Raw genomic sequence first — 24,540 nt, forward strand, 5'->3', positions numbered from 1 at the left:
CACTCCCCCTACTGTATTACCTCACGCTGAGCAGCACTCCCCCTACTGTATTACCTCACGCTGAGCAGCACTCCCCCTACTGTATTACCTCACGCTGAGCAGCACTCCCCCTACTGTATTACCTCACGCTGAGCAGCACTCCCCCTACTGTATTACCTCACGCTGGACCTCTCCATTCACTAAACATTCTTCCAGCCAGGACAATGGCAACAATGAAGACGCAACAAGATGTACACAAAGCAAACGTTTTACTTCATAATTATCAGCTTAGCTGTATGTGAATCGTAATAATGTGGCTAACCAGATAGTTTAAACAGGCAAAAATGACTTAACACTAACGTTATGCAAGGTAGCTGCAAATTCTTTGTGGCTATCTAGATAGCTAACAGTAGTAGCTAGCCAGTTAGCCCTATTGACTAACTATGGGATTGCGATTTACGCACATTACTGTGGGTATTGTAGGCAGATAAACATAACAAAATTAACACAGCCTGTATTTATTAACGTATCAAGATAAAAGATTGTAGGCAGGCAACATAGGAGATGTGAAAGGGCAAAATGTAATTTTGAAGTTGGAATTGATTTTTTTCTTGCTTCAGCTCAAATAATGGCGGCCACTGATTTCAATACATGGTGCATCGTTTTTTATATATTTGTCATATTTCTGTGCATACTTTTCGTTGAAGCTTTTCCTTGATGTTTAAAAATATGTACAAACGGAGTACGCATCCGTTTAACACCCTCCGACCCTCCACTTTGCTCGGAGAACGTTAGTACGCATTTTGAGAAACACCCCTACTGTAATGTCCCTTCTGCTTTCCTTCTCCAAAAGTAGTGCACTACTACATAGGGAATAGGGTGCTATTTCAGATCGCACAGTAGTTTGAGCAGGCTGTACTATACCTTCTGCGGCTTGCTTTCCTCCATTGTTGTCCTCTGTGACCAGCTCAAAGGACTCCGTACTGCTGTTAACCTCCAGCCCACCTCCCAGACGACCGTCTCCTGTATAGACAATATAACATGTTACCCACCTCCCAGACGACTGTCTCCTGTATAGACAATATAACAAGTTACCCACCTCCCAGACGACTGTCTCCTGTATAGACAATATAACAAGTTACCCACCTCCCAGATGCCTGTCTCCTGTATAGACAATATAACAAGTTACCCACCTCCCAGACGACTGTCTCCTGTATAGACAATATCAAATCATTATACACTGAGTATACACACACACTCCCATTCATATACACTCTGTGGTATCCCAGGAAGTCTACCTCAGGGGATGGTAATAGAGGGGAGGTACGTGATGCGACATTGGCTCCCTCTGCTGGGAATACGGGAACTGGGCACCCCGACTCAGATAGCTCCAAGTGGAGGCAATTAGGGGAAAGTGCGAGGAAGACCTCAAGCTCCCCTTTATGGAGGTGGAGGCACTAGACGGACCTCCCGACACGGGAATCCTCACGGGTCAGTTCGGGGCGGCCCAGTTAGAAGACCCCAATCTCCAGAACGCTAGGGGCCAGGTGATTGATGTGGATTGCATACTGTTACCTGGGGTAAGTGATACGCGCTATCCCCACTTCGCAATCAAGCATCATTTATTGTATCAGGTAGTAAAGCATAATGGGGAGACAAAAGACTTGTTGCTCAGCCAGTATGTTAGGACTGTGTTGCAGCTTGCCCACACCCACCTGCTTGGGGCACACCTGGGGATGGAGAAAACCAGGGAGCGAATTGGGAACCAGTTCCACTGGCCCGGAGTCAAGCGCGCCATGGAGGACTACTGCTGTAGTTGCCCGGAGTGCTAGATCACAGCTCTGAGGGTACATTATAGAAACCCTTTGGTTCCCTTGCCCATTATAGGAGTACCATTCGAGTGGGTGGCAATGGATCTGGTGGGTCCGTTGGTGAAGACCGTGAGGGGACACCAATACATCCTGGTGATCGTGGATTACGCCACCCGGTATCCTGAGGCAATCCCGCTACGCACGGCGGCAGCAAAAGGTATCGCACGGGAGCTCTTCCATCTATTTAGCCGGGTGGGTATTCCGCAGGAAATCCTAACGGACCAGGGCACCGCGTTCATGTCTCGTGTGATGAAAGATGTAATCTGTTACAAATAAAACAGGTGAGGACCAGTGTGTACCATCCACAAACGGACGGGCTGGTGGAACGCTTCAATAAGACCCCAAAACAGATGCTGAAGAAAGTCATCGAGAGAGACGGGAGGAACTGGGACCAGCTGCTGCCCCACCTGATGTTTTCAGTGTGTGAGGTACCCCAAGCATCCACGGGGTTCTTCCCCTTTGAGCTCCTGTATGGACGTCGGCCCCGCAGGCTGCTGGACCTAGCCAAGGAGGTCTGGGAAGAGCAGCCTCCCCCCTTCGCAGCGTAGTAGAACATGTGGAGGAGATGAGGGAGAGGATGACGGCGATTTGGCCAGTGGTGAGAGAGCACATGGCCTAGGTGCAATGTGCCCAGGAGCGTGTCTACAACCGGGGGGCCCGACCATGAAAGTTCCAACCAGGTGATAAGGTCTTGGTACTGATCCCTACAACGGAGAGTAAATTCCTGGCTACGTGACATGGGCCCTACGACATCTTTGAGCGGGTAGGCGACGTCAACTATAAGGTCCGCCAAACGGGGCGGAGAAAACCCCTACAGCTTTACCATGTGAACTTACTGAAGAAATGGCACGCACGCGAGGCTCTGTGCGTAACGTGGACCCGGCCACAGCAGGGCCCGCCCTCGGTCGAAGTTGCAATGGGGGAAGACCTCAGCCCGACCCAACGACAAGAGCTCAGAGAGTTTGTCCAGCGGAACGCGTCCGTGTTCTCCGAGGTTCACGGATCTCGTGAAACACCATATTTCTATCCGGGAGAAAAAGTGTGTAAACGGCCATACCGGATACCAGAAGTCCGGAGGTCCAGCGGAAAGTGACGGAAATGCTAGAAATGGGGGTACTGGAGGAGTCCCACAGTGAGTGGTCTAGCCCCATAGTACTGGTTCCGAAACCGGACGGAACCTTCCGCAATGACTTCCGGCGCCTGAACGAGGTCAGTAAGTTTGATGCCTACCCCATGCCCTGGGTGGACGAACTGATCAACCACTTGGGGATGGCAAGATACGTCATACCTGACGAATGGGTATTGGCAGGTGCCACTGGCAGCGGCCTCCTGGGAGAAGACTGTTTTCTCCACCCCGGGGAGGCTATACCACTACCGGGTTCTGCCTTTCGAGCTCCACAGGGCACCAGCGACCTTTCAGCATCTCATGGACCGCGTCTTGCAGCCGCACAGTGAGTACGCTGCTGCTTATCTGGATGACATAATTGTGCACAGGGACAGTTGGGAGTCACATCTTTGTAGGTTACAGGCCGTGGTTGATGAGCTAAGGGATGCAGGCCTGACCGCGAACCCCCACAAGTGCAAGATGGGCTACGCCGAGGTGGAATACCTGGGATATCAGATCGGGAGGGGAAATGTGAAACCCCAAGAAAAAAAATCGCTGCCATTAGGGGATGCCTGGTCCCCCGAACCAAGAGTCAGTTGAAGTCATTCCTGGGGTTAGCAGGATACTACAGTAGATTTGTACCTTACTTTGCCGCAATAGCTTCTCCACCCACAGACTTAACGAAGGCACGACTACCCCAGACTGTGCGATGGACGGAGGACACAGAGGCGGCGTTCCAGGCCCTGAAGGATGCGCTATGTTCGCACCCGGTACTCGTCACCCCGGACTTCTCAAAAAACCTCCTGGTCCAGACAGACGCGTCGGACACTGGGGTAGGGGCCGTTTTGTCCCAAGAGCAGGAAGGCGAGGACCACCCAATCATGTAGTTGGGAAGCTCCTCCCGAGGGAGAAGCAGGAAGCTCCTCCCGAGGGAGAAGCAGGAAGCTCCTCCCGAGGGAGAAGAAATACTCGATTGTAGAGAAGGAGTGCCTCGCCGTGAAGTGGGCAGTTCACCCTGATCACTGACCATACCCCCCCCTAGTGTGGATGGCAAGAGGAAAGAACACGAATGACCGTGTCACCCGCTGGTTCCTGTCCTTACAGCGATTCTCTTTCTCTGTCATCCAGTGGTCGGGGGCCCAGCACGGCACTCTCCAGGAGGGATGCCAACCTAGCCCTGAGCATGCCTCCCTCCCAGTCAGGGCTAGGGGGGGGGCTGGTATCCCAGGAGGTCTACCCCGAGGGATGGCAATAGAGGAGAGGTACGTGATGCAACTTTGGCTCCCTCTGCTGGGAATACGGGAGCTGGGCACCCCGACACGGATAGCTCCAAGTGGAGGCAATTATGGGAAAGTGCCAACCAGCTGTGGAGGCCACATAAAAGGAGCACTGTGGCACACCGCGGGAGAGAACCAGGAGAGACCGACACCGAGCAAAAGTAGAGAAGGACCGAGCAAAACCTAAGTGATTTTCTTTGTTATGTTTATTTTCTGTCTTAGTAAAGTTGTTTTTGCGGACTAAAACCTCCCTGTCTCTGTGTTAATCTCTGCACGCTCAACCCAACACCTCACGGTTTACCACAACTCCCATTCATATATACTCCCATTCATATATACTCCCATTCATATACACACACATCCATAGAACAGTTGACATACAGTGGGGAAAAAAGGATTTAGTCAGCCACCAATTGTGCAAGTTCTCCCACTTAAAAAGATGAGAGAGGCCTGTAATTTTCATCATAGGTACACTTCAACTATGACAGACAAAATTAGAAAAAAAATCCAGAAAATCACATTGTAGGTTTTTTAATGAATTTCTTTGCAAACTATGGTGGAAAATAAGTATTAGGTCAATAACAAAAGATTATCTCAATACTTTGTTATATACCCTTTGTTGGCAATGACAGAGGTCAAACGTTTTCTGTAAGTCTTCACAAGGTTTTCACACACTGTTGCTGGTATTTTGGCCCATTCCTCCATGCAGATCTCCTCTAGAGCAGTGATGTTTTGGGGCTGTTGCTGGGCAACACGGACTTTCAACTCCCTCCAAAGATTTTCTATGGGGTTGAGATCTGGAGACTGGCTAGGCCACTCCAGGACCTTGAAATGCTTCTTACGAAGCCACTCCTTCGTTGCCCGGGCGGTGTGTTTGGGATCATTGTCATGCTGAAAGACCCAGCCACGTTTCATCTTCAATGCCCTTGCTGATGGAAGGAGGTTTTCACTCAAAATCTCACGATACATGGCCCCATTCATTCTTTCATTTACACGGATCAGTCGTCCTGGTCCCTTTGCAGAAAAACAGCCCCAAAGCATGATGTTTCCACCCCCATGCTTTACAGTAGGTATGGTGTTCTTTGGATGCAACTCAGCATTCTTTGTCCTCCAAACACGACAAGTTGAGTTTTTACCAAAAAGTTCTATTTTGGTTTCATCTGACCATATGACATTCTCCCAGTCTTCTTCTGGGTCATCCAAATGCTCTCTAGCAAACTTCAGACGGGCCTGGACATGTTCTGGCTTAAGCAGGGGGACACATCTGGCACTGCAGGATTTGAGTCCCTGGCGGCGTAGTGTGTTACTGATGGTAGGCTTTGTTACTTTGGTCCCAGCTCTCTGCAGGTCATTCACTAGGTCCCCCCGTGTGGTTCTGGCATTTTTGCTCACCGTTCTTGTGATCATTTTGACCCCACGGGGTGAGATCTTGCGTGGAGCCCCAGATCGAGGGAGATTATCAGTGGTCTTGTATGTCTTCCATTTCCTAATAATTGCTCCCACAGTTGATTTCTTCAAACCAAGCTGCTTACCTATTGCAGATTCAGTCTTCCCAGCCTGGTGCAGGTCTACAATTTTGTTTCTGGTGTCCTTTGTCCTTTGACAGCTCTTTGGTCTTGGCCATAGTGGAGTTTGGAGTGTGACTGTTTGAGGTTGTGGACAGGTGTCTTTTATACTGATAACAAGTTCAAACAGGCGCCATTAATACATTTTGGATATATATCGATGGAATTAATCGAACAAAAGGACCATTTGTGATGTTTATGGGACATATTGGAGTGCCAACAACAGAAGCTCGTCAAAGGTAAGGCATGGATTATATTTTTATTCTGCGTTTTGTGTCGCTCCTGCAGGGTTGAAATGTTTTCTCTCTTTTGTTTACTATGGTGCTATCCTCAGATAATAGCATAGTATGCTTTCGCTGAAAAGCCTATTTGAATTCTGACATGTTGGCTGGATTCACAACCAGTGTAGCTTTAATTTGGTATATTTCATGTGTGATTTAATGAAAGTTTGATTTTATAGTAATTTTCATAGTAATTCATTTTAATTTGGCGCTCTGCATTTTCTCAGGCTTTTTGCCAAGTGAGACAGTAGCGTCTTGCCTAAACTCAGATTTTTGGATATAAATATGTACTTTACCGAACAAAAAATACGGAATTTAAATTATGGGATTTCTGTTGTTTCGAATTTGGCACCCTGCAGTTTCACTGGCTGTTGACGAGGTGGGACGCTACCGTCCCACATACCCTAGAGAGGTTAACAAGAGAATCACTGACATGATGTCAGCTGGTCTTTTTGTGGCAGGGCTGAACTGCAATAGAAATGTTTTTGGGGGGATTCAGTTCATTTGCATGGCAAAGAGGGACTTTGCAATTAATTGCAATTCATCTGAACACTCTTCATAACATTCTGGAGTATATGCAAATTGCCATCATACAAAACTGAGGCAGCAGACTTTGCGAAAATTAATATTTGTGTCATTCTCAACTTTTGGCCACGACTGTAGTGCGCACATCATTTTTTCTCAGAGCAGGGGGTTCTCCTCCTCCAACTGGGAAGGTTTCCTACTTCGTCCTCTTCTCAGAGCAGGGGGTTCTCCACCTTCAACAGGGAAGGTTTCCTACTTCGTCCTCTTCTCAGAGCAGGGGGGTCTCCTCCTTCAACTGGGAAGGTTTCCTACTTCGTCCTCTTCTCAGAGCAGGGGGTTCTCCTCCTTCAACAGGGAAGGTTTCCTACTTCGTCCTCTTCTCAGAGCAGGGGGTTCTCCTCCTCCAACAGGGAAGGTTTGCTACTTCATCCTCTTCTCAGAGCAGGGGGTTCTCCTCCAACAAGGAAGGTTTTCTACTTTGTCCTCTTCTCAGAGCAGGGGGTTCTCCAACAGGGAAGGTTTCCTACTTCGTCCTCTTCTCAGAGCAGGGGGTTCTCCTCCTTCAACAGGGAAGGTTTTCTACCTCGTCCTCTTCTCAGAGCAGGGGGTTCTCCTCCTTCAACAGGGAAGGTTTCCTACTTCGTCCTCTTCTCAGAGCAGGGGGTTCTCCAACAGGGAAGGTTTCCTACTTCGTCCTCTTCTCAGAGCAGGGGGTTCTCCTCCTTCAATTGGGAAGGTTTCCTACTTCGTCCTCTTCTCAGAGCAGGGGGTTCTCCTCCTTCAACTGGGAAGGTTTCCTACTTTGTCCTCTTCTCAGAGCAGGGGGTTCTCCTCCTTCAACAGGGAAGGTTTCCTACTTCGTCCTCTTCTCAGAGCAGGGGGTTCTCCTCCTTCAACTGGGAAGGTTTCCTACTTCTTCCTCTTCTCAGAGCAGGGGGTTCTCCTCCTTTAAACTGGAAAGGTTTCTTGTAGCTTGATTAGAGCTTCATCGACACTTCTGAATTCCATCATGCGCGTTACCTTCCATACTCACAGCACTGCCGGGAAGCGGAGTTGAGACTTAATTCTGAATTCCTTTCTTTGTGTCCCTCTCTCAGCTTAGCAGACAGGTTCTGGATGAATCGAATGGACCGGACATGGATTTTGACCTCCTTTCTCCCCTTTGCCCTCATGTTTATTTTGGTCTGATAGTTCCACAGTTTGAAGATTACCATACGTGGGTATTTAGCGTTCCTCTGTTTCACCCCGATCCGATGGCATCGTTTCAGATCTTCTGGTGATATACCCATGTCAAGATCCTCTGACATTAGTTTGACAACGTAGCTAGAAAGATCTACTTTTTGCTCGTCTTCCGGTAAGGACAATATTCTCATGTTGTCTCATTCTGTTTGCTTCCTGGTCCAATTAATCTTCTAAAGTTTGCAGCTTTTTTCCCAAAAGGTACATTTTGTTGTCGTATTCATTCATGCACATGCCTTGTTTGTGCATCTGACACATTAGCTTCTACTTTCTTTTTAGCGAATCTACTTTTATAATAACAGAGTCGAACAGTTTGTTTGTTCTGAGAGCATTTTTTCCTTGATAGTATTTAACTGTTCATTACTCTCGCTTGAATCTCCAAGTTGTTCCTTGTCTTTTCCTCTGAGGGAAGTCATGGCTTGTTAGATTTGTGTCGCCGCACCACTTTACGAACTGATTGGTTCCCTGTTGTACATAACTGATCGTTCACACTCTCCCAGCTGCTTGGGGATACGTTGGTCTGGTTTCTACATAGAACCACAGTTTGTCGGTACAAAACGGACCTACTGACACCCCATGCGTCCTATCGGTACACACATGCGCCTCTTATATAACCTATTCAGACAAATTAAAATCGGCAAATCACACATTGTTAACTCATCCCTTTACAATTTTATAATATATATTTAACGCAATCTTTTGTAGGTAAGAGGCTGGGGTGACATGTTTATTAGCAAAGATCATCATGATGATGAGAGAAACAATTAGCAACAGGAACGCTGCAATTAAACCAGACTGATGGCTATCGTTAGCTCACTGGTACCATTAAACCAGACTGATGGCTATCGTTACCTCACTGGTACCATTAAACCAGACTGATGGCTATCGTTACCTCACTGGTACCATTAAACCAGACTGATGGCTATCGTTACCTCACTGGTACCATTAAACCAGACTGATGGCTATCGTTACCTCACTGGTACCATTAAACCAGACTGATGGCTATCGTTACCTCACTGGTACCATTAAACCAGACTGATGGCTATCGTTACCTCACTGGTACCTTAACACCATTAAACCAGACTGGTACCTTAACACCATTAAACCAGACTGGTACCTTAACACCATTAAACCAGACTGGTACCTTAACACCATTAAACCAGACTGATGGCTATCGTTACCTCACTGGTACCTTAACACCATTAAACCAGACTGGTACCTCAACACCATTAAACCAGACTGATGGCTATCGTTACCTCACTGGTACCTTAACACCATTAAGCCAGACTGATGGCTATCGTTACCTCACTGGTACCTCAACACCATTAAACCAGACTGATGGCTATCGTTACCTCACTGGTACCTTACCACCATTAAACCAGACTGGTACCTTACCACCATTAAACCAGACTGGTACCTTAACACCATTAAACCAGACTGGTACCTTAACACCATTAAACCAGACTGATGGCTATCGTTACCTCACTGGTACCTCAACACCATTAAACCAGACTGGTGGCTATCGTTACCTCACTGGTACCCTTAAACCAGACTGATGGCTATCGTTACCTCACTGGTACCATTAAACCAGACTGATGGCTATCGTTACCTCACTGGTACCATTAAACCAGACTGATGGCTATCGTTACCTCACTGGTACCATTAAACCAGACTGATGGCTATCGTTACCTCACTGGTACCTTAACACCATTAAACCAGACTGGTGGCTATCATTACCTCACTGGTACCTTAACACCATTAAACCAGACTGATGGCTATCGTTACCTCACTGGTACCATTAAACCAGACTGATGGCTATCGTTACCTCACTGGTACCATTAAACCAGACTGATGGCTATCGTTACATCACCGGTACCTTAACACCATTAAACCAGACTGATGGCTATCGTTACGTCACTGGTACCATTAAACCAGACTGATGGCTATCGTTACATCACCGGTACCTTAACACCATTAAACCAGACTGATGGCTATCGTTACCTCACTGGTACCTTAACACCAGTAAACCAGACTGATGGCTATCGTCCCCTCACTGGCACCTTAACACCATTAAACCAGACTGATGGCTATCGTCCCCTCACTGGTACCTTAACACCATTAAACCAGACTGATGGCTATCGTTACCTCACTGGTACCTCAACACCATTAAACCAGACTGATGGCTATCGTTACCTCACTGGTACCTTAACACCATTAAACCAGACTGATGGCTATCGTTACCTCACTGGTACCTTAACACCATTAAACCAGACTGATGGCAATCGTTACCTCAACACCATTAAACCAGACTGATGGCTATCGTTACCTCACTGGCACCTTAACACCATTAAACCAGACTGGTGGCTATCGTTACCTCACTGGTACCTTAACACCATTAAACCAGACTGATGGCTATCGTTACCTCACTGGTACCATTAAACCAGACTGATGGCTATCGTTAGCTCACTGGTACCATTAAACCAGACTGATGGCTATCGTTACCTCACTGGTACCATTAAACCAGACTGATGGCTATCGTTACCTCACTGGTACCATTAAACCAGACTGATGGCTATCGTTACCTCACTGGTACCATTAAACCAGACTGATGGCTATCGTTACATCACCGGTACCTTAACACCATTAAACCAGACTGGTGGCTATCATTACCTCACTGGTACCTTAACACCATTAAACCAGACTGATGGCTATCGTTACGTCACTGGTACCATTAAACCAGACTGATGGCTATCGTTACCTCACTGGTACCTTAACACCATTAAACCAGACTGATGGCTATCGTTACCTCACTGGTACCATTAAACCAGACTGATGGCTATCGTTACCTCACTGGTACCATTAAACCAGACTGATGGCTATCGTTACATCACCGGTACCTTAACACCATTAAACCAGACTGATGGCTATCGTTACCTCACTGGTACCATTAAACCAGACTGATGGCTATCGTTACCTCACTGGTACCATTAAACCAGACTGATGGCTATCGTTACATCACCGGTACCTTAACACCATTAAACCAGACTGATGGCTATCGTTACCTCACTGGTACCTTAACACCATTAAACCAGACTGATGGCTATCGTTACCTCACTGGTACCTTAACACCATTAAACCAGACTGGTGGCTATCGTTACCTCACTGGTACCTTAACACCATTAAACCAGACTGATGGCTATCGTTACATCACCGGTACCTTAACACCATTAAACCAGACTGATGGCTATCGTTACCTCACTGGTACCTTAACACCATTAAACCAGACTGGTACCTTACCACCATTAAACCAGACTGGTACCTTAACACCATTAAACCAGACTGGTACCTTAACACCATTAAACCAGACTGATGGCTATCGTTACATCACCGGTACCTTAACACCATTAAACCAGACTGATGGCTATCGTTACGTCACTGGTACCTTAACACCATTAAACCAGACTGGTGGCTATCGTTACCTCACTGGTACCTTAACACCATTAAACCAGACTGGTGGCTATCGTTACCTCACTGGTACCTTAACACCATTAAACCAGACTGATGGCTATCGTTACATCACCGGTACCTTAACACCATTAAACCAGACTGATGGCTATCGTTACCTCACTGGTACCTTAACACCATTAAACCAGACTGGTACCTTACCACCATTAAACCAGACTGGTACCTTAACACCATTAAACCAGACTGGTACCTTAACACCATTAAACCAGACTGATGGCTATCGTTACATCACCGGTACCTTAACACCATTAAACCAGACTGATGGCTATCGTTACGTCACTGGTACCATTAAACCAGACTGATGGCTATCGTTACATCACCGGTACCTTAACACCATTAAACCAGACTGGTACCTTAACACCATTAAACCAGACTGATGGCTATCGTTACCTCACTGGTACCTTAACACCATTAAACCAGACTGATGGCTATCGTTACCTCACTGGTACCTTAACACCATTAAACCAGACTGGTACCTTAACACCATTAAACCAGACTGGTACCTTAACACCATTAAACCAGACTGATGGCTATCGTTACTTCACTGGTACCTTAACACCATTAAACCAGACTGGTACCTCAACACCATTAAACCAGACTGATGGCTATCGTTACCTCACTGGTACCTTAACACCATTAAACCAGACTGGTACCTCAACACCATTAAACCAGACTGATGGCTATCGTTACCTCACTGGTACCTTAACACCATTAAACCAGACTGATGGCTATCGTTACTTCACTGGTACCTTAACACCATTAAACCAGACTGATGGCAGTTTTTTTTGCATTGGATGCGCCTCATACGCCAATGTCGCACTTCTGGTGAAAGGTGTCAGAGCGAGAGCGGTGTTTTTCAGACCATGAGACATCTCGAAAACGTCTGTAGCGAACGAACGGTTTGGCCTTTCTAGGGAAAGATGAGACTCTCGCGGACACGACACGTTCTCCGTTTTGCTCTGTGACCCTCACAAATGTCCTGGGACTCTTCGGAAGTCTGCTCATCTGCCAACTTCTGTCTGTAGAGTCCCAACAGTGTGGGCAACACACTAATATGGAAAGGCGAGACTTCCACGAACATGTTGAACGTTTTGGTGTAGGACGCCCACAAGACTCGTCTGAAGGTCCCCCGGTACCAGTTTAAAAAATGAAGGGAAGAATATATTAAGATAGTTAAATGGCAATAATATCTGTTGTTCTATGTAGTGAATCTGTTCTTCAATGCATTTGTACGGGCTAAAAGATCAAATTCCATTTTTCATCAAATATATATATATTTTTTTATACTTCAAGGGCTCTTAAAATTCATAATCAAATGGCTAAGTGATCCTGGGATTGACATTATTTAATTCCATATAGCTTAGTAGAACTCCTGGTCTAAAGTAGTGCACTATATAGGGAACAGGGAAGTGCACTATATAGGGAACAGGGAAGTGCACTATATAGGGAATAGAGTGCCATTTGAAACGTGCCAGTGAGCCAGAGGAAGGTTGTCCATTTGTAGCCTTGTTGTCATTCTGTCACTGCTTTGGCCAAGAAGCTCCGTGTTGGCTGCAGACTGGAGCAGAACCCAGGATGACAACCAGACTGCTCTCCGCATTAGTTCTGGGTCTCCAGCTCAGGGAGCAGAACCCAGGATGCCAACCAGACTGACCTCCTCATTAGTTCTGGGTCTCCAGCTCAGGGAGCAGAACCCAGGATGCCAACCAGACTGCTCTCCTCATTAGTTCTGGGTCTCCATCTTGGGAGCAGAACCCAGGATGCCAACCAGACTGACCTCCTCATTAGTTCTGGGTCTCCAGCTCAGGGAGCAGAACCCAGGATGCCAACCAGACTGCTCTCCTCATTAGTTCTGGGTCTCCAGCTCAGGGAGCAGAACCCAGGATGCCAACCAGACTGACCTCCTCATTAGTTCTGGGTCTCCAGCTCAGGGAGCAGAACCCAGGATGCCAACCAGACTGCTCTCCTCATTAGTTCTGGGTCTCAGGGAGCAGAACACAGGATGCCAACCAGACTGCTCTCCTCATTAGTTCTGGGTCTCCAGCTCAGGGAGCAGAACCCAGGATGCCCAACCAGACTGCTCTCCTCATTAGTTCTGGGTCTCCAGCTCAGGGAGCAGAACCCAGGATGCCCAACCAGACTGCTCTCCTCATTAGTTCTGGGTCTCCAGCTCAGGGAGCAGAACCCAGGATGCCAACCAGACTGCTCTCCTCATTAGTTCTGGGTCTCAGGGAGCAGAACCCAGGATACCAACCAGACTGCTCTCCTCATTAGTTCTGGGTCTCCAGCTCAGGGAGCAGAACCCAGGATACCAACCAGACTGCCCTCCTCATTAGTTCTGGGTCTCAGGGAGCAGAACCCAGGATGCCAACCAGACTGCCCTCCTCATTAGTTCTGGGTCTCAGGGAGCAGAACCCAGGATGCCAACCAGACTGCCCTCCTCATTAGTTCTGGGTCTCAGGGAGCAGAACCCAGGATGCCAACCAGACTGCTCTCCTCATTAGTTCTGGGTCTCAGGGAGCAGAACCCAGGATGCCCAACCAGACTGACCTCCTCATTAGTTCTGGGTCTCCAGCTCAGGGAGCAGAACCCAGGATGCCAACCAGACTGCCCTCCTCATTAGTTCTGGGTCTCAGGGAGCAGAACCCAGGATGCCAACCAGACTGCTCTCCTCATTAGTTCTGGGTCTCAGGGAGCAGAACCCAGGATGCCCAACCAGACTGCCCTCCTCATTAGTTCTGGGTCTCCAGCTCAGGGAGCAGAACCCAGGATGCCAACCAGACTGCTCTCCTCATTAGTTCTGGGTCTCAGGGAGCAGAAGATAGTACGTGCATCAATGCCTTGGTAAATGTCACTGAAAAGAGACAGTAACCTTCCTCCTGTCCACACTACCCTGTCACTGTTACCCACCTGCCATCAGACCTACACCCACCTCGCCCAGCTATCCTACTACCCACCCCTGCCGTGTGATCCTACCCCCAACCCCACCCCGGTCCTCTACTCCACTCACCCCTGCCGTGTGATCCTACCCCCAACCCCACCCCGGTCCTCTACTCCACTCACCCCTGCCGTCGGATCCTACCCCCACCCCGGTCCTCTACTCCACTCACCCCTGCCGTGTGATCCTACCCCCACCCCGGTCCTCTACTCCACTCACCCCTGCCGTGTGATCCTACCCCCAACCCCACCCCGGTCCTCTACTCCACTCACCCCTTGCCGTCTGATCCTACCCCCACCCCGGTCCTCTACTCCACTCACCCCTGCCGTCGGAGCCTACCCCCACCCCGGTCCTCTACTCCACTCACCCCTGCCGTCGGAGCCTACCCCCACCCCGGTCCTCTACTCCACTCACCCCTGCCGTCGGATCCTACCCCCACCCCGGTCCTCTACTCCACTCACCCCTGCCGTGTGATCCTACCCCCACCCCGGTCCTCTACTCCACTCACCCCTGCCGTGTGATCCTACCCCCAACCCCACCCCGGTCCTCTACTCCACTCACCCCTGCCGTCGGATCCTACCCCCACCCCGGTCCTCTACTCCACTCACCCCTGCCGTGTGATCCTACCCCCACCCCGGTCCTCTACTCCACTCACCCCTGCCGTGTGATCCTACCCCCAACCCCACCCCGGTCCTCTACTCCACTCACCCCTTGCCGTCTGATCCTACCCCCACCCCGGTCCTCTACTCCACTCACCCCTGCCGTCGGAGCCTACCCCCACCCCGGTCCTCTACTCCACTCACCCCTGCCGTCGGAGCCTACCCCCACCCCGGTCCTCTACTCCACTCACCCCTGCCGTCGGATCCTACCCCCACCCCGGTCCTCTACTCCACTCACCCCTGCCGTGTGATCCTACCCCCACCCCGGTCCTCTACTCCACTCACCCCTGCCGTGTGATCCTACCCCCAACCCCACCCCGGTCCTCTACTCCACTCACCCCTGCCGTCGGATCCTACCCCCAACCCCACCCCGGTCCTCTACTCCACTCACCCCTGCCGTCGGAGCCTACCCCCACCCCGGTCCTCTACTCCACTCACCCCTGCCGTCGGAGCCTACCCCCACCCCGGTCCTCTACTCCACTCACCCCTGCCGTGTGATCCTACCCCCACCCCGGTCCTCTACTCCACTCACCCCTTGCCGTCTGATCCTACCCCCAACCCCACCCCGGTCCTCTACTCCACTCACCCCTGCCGTGTGATCCTACCCCCAACCCCACCCCGGTCCTCTACTCCACTCACCCCTGCCGTCGGAGCCTACCCCCAACCCCACCCCGGTCCTCTACTCCACTCACCCCTGATTCTGATCCTACCCCCAACCCCACCCCGATCCTCTACTCCACTCACCCCTGATTATGATCCTACCCCCAACCCCACCCCGGTCCTCTACTCCACTCACCCCTGCCGTCTGATCCTACCCCCAACCCCACCCCGATCCTCTACTCCGCTCACCCCTGATTCTGATCCTACCCCCAACCCCACCCCGGTCCTCTACTCCACTCACCCCTGCCGTCTGATCCTACCCCCACCCCGGTCCTCTACTCCACTCACCCCTGCCGTCGGAGCTCTCGCTGGCCCTCCTGCGGTGCCTGGTGTTGGGGTTGAGCATGGTGATGTAACCACACTGGTGCTCCAAATCCACCTTCTCCCTCAGCAGCAGCAGGGCCTTGTGGACACACATGTTGGAGGAGGAGAACTCTGGGAGGAGGGGGCAGAAAGGGTTCAACTAGGTTTTATATCAACTCTTACATGTGATACTTCTAACGTGTCACTTCCTGTAGTCAACCAAATTCAAAAGAAGAGAGGGCTTGAGAAAAGTAACAGGTCTCTGACTTGATTATCTGAAACGATCGTCAGTTCTGCAGGCTCAGATAGATCGCAGTGCATCAAATACAGCAGCTAAAGAACCAGCTACCTCCTTTGAGATCCTCCTGGTCAAACGGGAAGGGGACGTGAACTGTCTCTCCATGACCCTGCAGTCCATGGCCCTGTGGACCCAGAGAGACTTACGTTAGAGTGTGTGTGTGTTTAAATTATATATATTTTATTTTATTTAACCTTTATTTAACTAGGCAAGTCAGTAAAGAACACATTTTTATTTACAATCACTGCCTACACCGGCCAAACCCTGACAATGCTGGGCCAATTCTGCGCCGCCCTATGGGACTCCCGATCACGGCCGGTTGTGATACAGCCTGGAATCGAACCAGGGTGCCTGTAGTGACGCCTCTAGCACTGAGATGCAGTGCCTCAGACAGCTGCGCCACTCGGGTGTGTGTGTCTCTTACCTGTATGAGTACAGCGGAGTGTGTGAGGGCGTCATTGAGCATGGCCAGCACGTTAGACGAAGGTACCACACCTGGGTCGTGACCCCAGGAAGTGATCAGCAACCTGTCATAGACCTGGAACTCATACAACATCATTAATCACCAGGGATCCTCACAACCAGAGAAATTGTATTTTGATGCCCGGTAGTTTCTATAGACTGACCTGGGAGATGTCTGGTAGTTTCTATAGACTGACCTGGGAGATGTCTGGTAGTTTCTATAGACTGACCTGGGAGATGTCTGGTAGTTTCTATAGACTGACCTGGGAGATGTCTGGTAGTTTCTACAGACTGACCTGGGAGATGTCTGGTAGTTTCTATAGACTGACCTGGGAGATGTCTGGTAGTTTCTATAGACTGACCTGGGAGATGTCTGGTAGTTTCTATAGACTGACCTGGGAGATGTCTGGTAGTTTCTATAGACTGACCTGGGAGGTGTCTGGTAGTTTCTATAGACTGACCTGGGAGATGTCTGGTAGTTTCTATAGACTGACCTGGGAGATGTCTGGTAGTTTCTATAGACTGACCTGGGAGATGTCTGGTAGTTTCTATAGACTGACCTGGGAGGTGTCTGGTAGTTTCTATAGACTGACCTGGAAGGTGTCTGGTAGTTTCTACAGACTGACCTGGGAGATGTCCGGTAGTTTCTACAGACTGACCTGGGAGATGTCCGGTAGTTTCTATAGACTGACCTGGGAGATGTCCGGTAGTTTCTATAGACTGACCTGGGAGATGTCCGGTAGTTTCTATAGACTGACCTGGGAGATGTCTGGTAGTTTCTATAGACTGACCTGGGAGATGTCTGGTAGTTTCTATAGACTGACCTGGGAGATGTCTGGTAGTTTCTATAGACTGACCTGGGAGATGTCTGGTAGTTTCTACAGACTGACCTGGGAGATGTCTGGTAGTTTCTATAGACTGACCTGGGAGATGTCTGGTAGTTTCTATAGACTGACCTGGGAGATGTCTGGTAGTTTCTATAGACTGACCTGGGAGATGTCCGGTAGTTTCTATAGACTGACCTGGGAGATGTCTGGTAGTTTCTATAGACTGACCTGGGAGATGTCTGGTAGTTTCTATAGACTGACCTGGAAGGTGTCTGGTAGTTTCTACAGACTGACCTGGGAGATGTCCGGTAGTTTCTACAGACTGACCTGGGAGATGTCCGGTAGTTTCTATAGACTGACCTGGGAGATGTCCGGTAGTTTCTATAGACTGACCTGGGAGATGTCCGGTAGTTTCTATAGACTGACCTGGGAGATGTCCGGTAGTTTCTATAGACTGACCTGGGAGATGTCCGGTAGTTTCTATAGACTGACCTGGGAGATGTCTGGTAGTTTCTATAGACTGACCTGGGAGATGTCTGGTAGTTTCTATAGACTGACCTGGGAGATGTCCGGTAGTTTCTACAGACTGACCTGGGAGATGTCCGGTAGTTTCTATAGACTGACCTGGGAGATGTCCGGTAGTTTCTATAGACTGACCTGGGAGATGTCCGGTAGTTTCTATAGACTGACCTGGGAGATGTCCGGTAGTTTCTACAGACTGACCTGGGAGATGTCCGGTAGTTTCTATAGACTGACCTGGGAGATGTCCGGTAGTTTCTATAGACTGACCTGGGAGATGTCCGGTAGTTTCTATAGACTGACCTGGGAGATGTCTGGTAGTTTCTATAGACTGACCTGGGAGATGTCTGGTAGTTTCTATAGACTGACCTGGGAGATGTCTGGTAGTTTCTATAGACTGACCTGGGAGATGTCTGGTAGTTTCTACAGACTGACCTGGGAGATGTCTGGTAGTTTCTATAGACTGACCTGGGAGATGTCTGGTAGTTTCTATAGACTGACCTGGGAGATGTCTGGTAGTTTCTATAGACTGACCTGGGAGATGTCTGGTAGTTTCTATAGACTGACCTGGGAGATGTCTGGTAGTTTCTATAGACTGACCTGGGAGATGTCTGGTAGTTTCTATAGACTGACCTGGGAGGTGTCTGGTAGTTTCTATAGACTGACCTGGAAGGTGTCTGGTAGTTTCTACAGACTGACCTGGGAGATGTCCGGTAGTTTCTACAGACTGACCTGGGAGATGTCCGGTAGTTTCTATAGACTGACCTGGGAGATGTCCGGTAGTTTCTATAGACTGACCTGGGAGATGTCCGGTAGTTTCTATAGACTGACCTGGGAGATGTCTGGTAGTTTCTATAGACTGACCTGGGAGATGTCTGGTAGTTTCTATAGACTGACCTGGGAGATGTCTGGTAGTTTCTATAGACTGACCTGGGAGATGTCTGGTAGTTTCTACAGACTGACCTGGGAGATGTCTGGTAGTTTCTATAGACTGACCTGGGAGATGTCTGGTAGTTTCTATAGACTGACCTGGGAGATGTCTGGTAGTTTCTATAGACTGACCTGGGAGATGTCCGGTAGTTTCTATAGACTGACCTGGGAGATGTCTGGTAGTTTCTATAGACTGACCTGGGAGATGTCTGGTAGTTTCTATAGACTGACCTGGAAGGTGTCTGGTAGTTTCTACAGACTGACCTGGGAGATGTCCGGTAGTTTCTACAGACTGACCTGGGAGATGTCCGGTAGTTTCTATAGACTGACCTGGGAGATGTCCGGTAGTTTCTATAGACTGACCTGGGAGATGTCCGGTAGTTTCTATAGACTGACCTGGGAGATGTCCGGTAGTTTCTATAGACTGACCTGGGAGATGTCCGGTAGTTTCTATAGACTGACCTGGGAGATGTCTGGTAGTTTCTATAGACTGACCTGGGAGATGTCTGGTAGTTTCTATAGACTGACCTGGGAGATGTCCGGTAGTTTCTACAGACTGACCTGGGAGATGTCCGGTAGTTTCTATAGACTGACCTGGGAGATGTCCGGTAGTTTCTATAGACTGACCTGGGAGATGTCCGGTAGTTTCTATAGACTGACCTGGGAGATGTCCGGTAGTTTCTACAGACTGACCTGGGAGATGTCCGGTAGTTTCTATAGACTGACCTGGGAGATGTCCGGTAGTTTCTATAGACTGACCTGGGAGATGTCCGGTAGTTTCTATAGACTGACCTGGGAGATGTCCGGTAGTTTCTATAGACTGACCTGGGAGATGTCTGGTAGTTTCTATAGACTGACCTGGGAGATGTCTAGTAGTTTCTATAGACTGACCTGGGAGATGTCTGGTAGTTTCTATAGACTGACCTGGAAGGTGTCCGGTAGTTTCTACAGACTGACCTGGGAGATGTCCGGTAGTTTCTATAGACTGACCTGGGAGATGTCCGGTAGTTTCTATAGACTGACCTGGAAGTTGTCCGGTAGTTTCTACAGACTGACCTGGAAGGTGTCCGGTAGTTTCTACAGACTGACCTGGGAGATGTCTGGTAGTTTCTATAGACTGACCTGGGAGATGTCTGGTAGTTTCTACAGACTGACCTGGGAGATGTCTGGTAGTTTCTACAGACTGACCTGGAAGGTGTCCGGTAGTTTCTATAGACTGACCTGGAAGGTGTCCGGTAGTTTCTATAGACTGACCTGGGAGATGTCTGGTAGTTTCTATAGACTGACCTGGAAGGTGTCCGGTAGTTTCTATAGACTGACCTGGAAGGTGTCCGGTAGTTTCTATAGACTGACCTGGAAGGTGTCCGGTAGTTTCTACAGACTGACCTGGGAGATGTCTGGTAGTTTCTATAGACTGACCTGGAAGGTGTCCGGTAGTTTCTACAGACTGACCTGGGAGATGTCCGGTAGTTTCTATAGACTGACCTGGGAGATGTCCGGTAGTTTCTATAGACTGACCTGGAAGTTGTCCGGTAGTTTCTACAGACTGACCTGGAAGGTGTCCGGTAGTTTCTACAGACTGACCTGGGAGATGTCTGGTAGTTTCTACAGACTGACCTGGGAGATGTCTGGTAGTTTCTACAGACTGACCTGGGAGATGTCTGGTAGTTTCTACAGACTGACCTGGAAGGTGTCCGGTAGTTTCCGGAGCCTGGAGCCCTTGGACAGCAGCAGGGAGGGAGGACCCTGGCAGGTCACATGGTACAGGTAGAGCTTGAACCAGATGGAGCTCACCTCAGGGATGGCTGGCCCAATGTGCTGCAGGGGGAACATCAATAACATTTATTTATTAATGAATGTATGGTTGATTTGTGGTCAACTAGATCCCAGCCAACGATGGGGTCAACTGGATCCCAGCCAAGAATGGGGTCAACTGGATCCCAGCCAAGGATGGGGTAACTGGATCCCAGCCAAGAATGGGGTCAACTGGATCCCAGCCAAGGATGGGGTCAACTGGATCCCAGCCAAGGATGGGGTCAACTGGATCCCAGCCAACGATGGGGTCAACTGGATCCCAGCCAAGGATGGGGTTAACTGGATCCCAGCCAAGGATGGGGTCAACTAGATCCCAGCCAAGTTTTCCCAGTTTTTCAACTCTTAATGATCAGCTATGAAAAGCCAACTGAAAATTATTCATGATTATTATTTGACCATGCTTGTCACTTATGAACATTTTTGAACATCTTGGCATAGTTCTGTTATAATCTCCACCCGGCACAGCCAGAAGAGGACTGGCCACCCCTCATAGCCTGGTTCCTCTCTAGGTTTCTTCCTAGGTTTTGGCCTTTCTAGGGAGTTTTTCCTAGCCACCGTGCTTCTACACCTGCATTCTAGCTGTTTGGGGTTTTAGGCTGGGTTTCTGTACAGCACTTCGAGATATTATCTGATGTACGAAGGGCTATATAAAATAAAATTGATTGATTGATTGATTGATTGATGGGGTCAACTGGATCCTAGCCAAGGATGGGGTCAACTAGATCCCAGCCAAGGATGGGGTCAACTAGATCCCAGCCAAGGATGGGGTCAACTGGATCCCAGCCAAGGATGGGGTCAACTCAGTGTTCAACTCAATCCATCAACCAACAAAGTTTATTGAATTTACAATAATTTTAAAATCCTGATAGAAAACAGCCTGATCCACCCTCCTGACTGGTACTGATCCAGCCTCCTGACTGGTACTGATCCACCCCCTGACTGGTGCTGATCCACCCTCCTGATCCACCTCCTGACTGGTACTGATCCACCTCCTGACTGGTACTGATCCACCTCCTGACTGGTACTGATCCACCTCCTGACTGGTACTGATCCACCCCCCTGACTGGTACTGATCCACCCCCCTGACTGGTACTGATCCACCCCCCTGACTGGTACTGATCCACCCCCCTGACTGGTACTGATCCACCCCCCTGACTGGTACTGATCCACCCCCCTGACTGGTACTGATCCACCTTCCTGACTGGTACTGATCCACCTCCTGACTGGTGCTGATCCACCCTCCTGACTGGTACTGATCCACCCCCCTGATCCACCCCCCTGACTGGTACTGATTAACCCTCCTGACTGGTGCTGATCCACCCTCCTGACTGGTGCTGATCCACCCTCCTGACTGGTACTGATCCACCCCCCTGACTGGTACTGATCCACCCCCCTGACTGGTACTGATCCACCCCCCTGACTGGTACTGATCCACCCTCCTGACTGGTACTGATCCACCCTCCTGACTGGTACTGATCCACCCTCCTGACTGGTACTGATCCACCCTCCTGACTGGTACTGATCCACCCTCCTGACTGGTACTGATCCACCCTCCTGACTGGTACTGATCCACCCCCCTGACTGGTACTGATCGACCCCCCTGACTGGTGCTGATCCACCCTCCTGATCCACCCTCCTGACTGGTACTGATCCACCCCCCTGACTGGTACTGATCCACCACCCTGATCCACCCTCCTGACTGGTACTGATCCACCCTCCTGATCCACCCTCCTGACTGGTACTGATCCACCACCCTGATCCACCCTCCTGACTGGTGCTGATCCACCCTCCAGACTGGTGCTGATCCACCACCTGACTGGTACTGATCCACCCTCCTGACTGGTACTGATCCACCCCCCTGACTGGTGCTGATCCAGCCTCCTGATCCACCCCCTGACTGGTACTGATCCACCCTCCTGATCCACCCTCCTGACTGGTACTGATCCACCCCCCTGACTGGTACTGATCCACCCCCCTGACTGGTGCTGATCCACCCCCCTGACTGGTGCTGATCCACCCTCCTGACTGGTACTGATCCACCCTCCTGACTGGTACTGATCCACCCTCCTGACTGGTACTGATCCACCCTCCTGACTGGTACTGATCCACCCTCCTGACTGGTACTGATCCACCCCCCTGACTGGTGCTGATCCACCCTCCTGACTGGTACTGATCCACCCTCCTGACTGGTACTGATCCACCCCCCTGACTGGTGCTGATCCACCCTCCTGACTGGTACTGATCCACCCTCCTGACTGGTACTGATCCACCCTCCTGACTGGTGCTGATCCACCCTCCTGACTGGTACTGATCCACCCTCCTGACTGGTGCTGATCCACCCTCCTGACTGGTACTGATCCACCCTCCTGACTGGTACTGATCCACCCCCCTGACTGGTACTGATCCACCCTCCTGACTGGTACTGATCCACCCTCCTGACTGGTACTGATCCACCCTCCTGACTGGTACTGATCCACCCTCCTGACTGGTGCTGATCCACCCTCCTGACTGGTACTGATCCACCCTCCTGACTGGTACTGATCCACCCTCCTGACTGGTGCTGATCCACCCTCCTGATCCACCCTCCTGACTGGTGCAGATCCACCCTCCTGACTGGTACTGATCCACCCTCCTGACTGGTACTGATCCACCCTCCTGACTGGTACTGATCCACCCTCCTGATCCACCCCCCTGACTGGTTCTGATCCACCCTCCTGACTGGTACTGATCCACCTCCTGACTGGTGCTGATCCACCCCCTGACTGGTACTGATCCACCCTCCTGATCCACCCTCCTGATCCACCCTCCAGACTGATGCTGATCCACCCTCCTGATCCACCCCCCTGACTGGTTCTGATCCACCCTCCTGACTGGTACTGATCCACCCCCCTGACTGGTACTGATCCACCTCCTGACTGGTACTGATCCACCCCCCTGACTGGTGCTGATCCACCCCCCTGACTGGTACTGATCCACCCCCCTGACTGGTACTGATCCACCCTCCTGACTGGTACTGATCCACCCCCCTGACCGCGGCTGATCCACCCTAATGACTGGTACTGATCCACCCCACTGACTGGTGCTGATCCACCCCCCTGACTGGTACTGATCCACCCCCCTGACCGCGGCTGATCCACCCTCCTGACTGGTACTGATCCACCCCCCTGACTGGTACTGATCCACCACCCTGATCCACCCTCCTGACTGGTGCTGATCCACCCTCCAGACTGGTGCTGATCCACCACCTGACTGGTACTGATCCACCCTCCTGACTGGTACTGATCCACCCCCCTGACTGGTACTGATCCACCCCCCTGACTGGTGCTGATCCAGCCTCCTGATCCACCCCCTGACTGGTACTGATCCACCCTCCTGATCCACCCTCCTGACTGGTACTGATCCACCCCCCTGACTGGTACTGATCCACCCTCCTGACTGGTACTGATCCACCCTCCTGATCCACCCTCCTGACTGGTACTGATCCACCCCCCTGACTGGTGCTGATCCACCCTCCTGACTGGTACTGATCCACCCTCCTGACTGGTACTGATCCACCCCCCTGACTGGTGCTGATCCACCCTCCTGACTGGTGCTGATCCACCCTCCTGACTGGTACTGATCCACCCTCCTGACTGGTGCTGATCCACCCTCCTGACTGGTACTGATCCACCCCCCTGACTGGTACTGATCCACCCTCCTGACTGGTGCTGATCCACCCTCCTGACTGGTACTGATCCACCCTCCTGATCCACCCTCCTGACT

General features: G+C 50.3%; 1 protein-coding gene across 2 annotated transcripts in view; it reads right to left on the reverse strand.

The window, feature by feature from the left end:
- The window catches only part of LOC129858306 (protein FAM91A1-like), a 164,485-nt gene that overhangs the window by 6,378 nt on the left and 133,567 nt on the right, over window positions 1-24,540 (reverse strand). For both annotated transcript variants that reach the window (XM_055927454.1, XM_055927455.1), the window contains 5 exons: window positions 20,647-20,781; window positions 16,650-16,763; window positions 16,277-16,349; window positions 15,913-16,059; window positions 904-1,002 (listed from right to left, as the gene is read on the reverse strand). In XM_055927454.1, the coding sequence (XP_055783429.1) occupies window positions 904-1,002; window positions 15,913-16,059; window positions 16,277-16,349; window positions 16,650-16,763; window positions 20,647-20,781 (568 nt within the window). The remainder of the gene's footprint in view (window positions 1-903; window positions 1,003-15,912; window positions 16,060-16,276; window positions 16,350-16,649; window positions 16,764-20,646; window positions 20,782-24,540) is intronic.

This window comes from Salvelinus fontinalis, chromosome 6, assembly GCF_029448725.1.
Source record: "Salvelinus fontinalis isolate EN_2023a chromosome 6, ASM2944872v1, whole genome shotgun sequence".
Lineage (NCBI taxonomy): Eukaryota > Metazoa > Chordata > Actinopteri > Salmoniformes > Salmonidae > Salvelinus > Salvelinus fontinalis.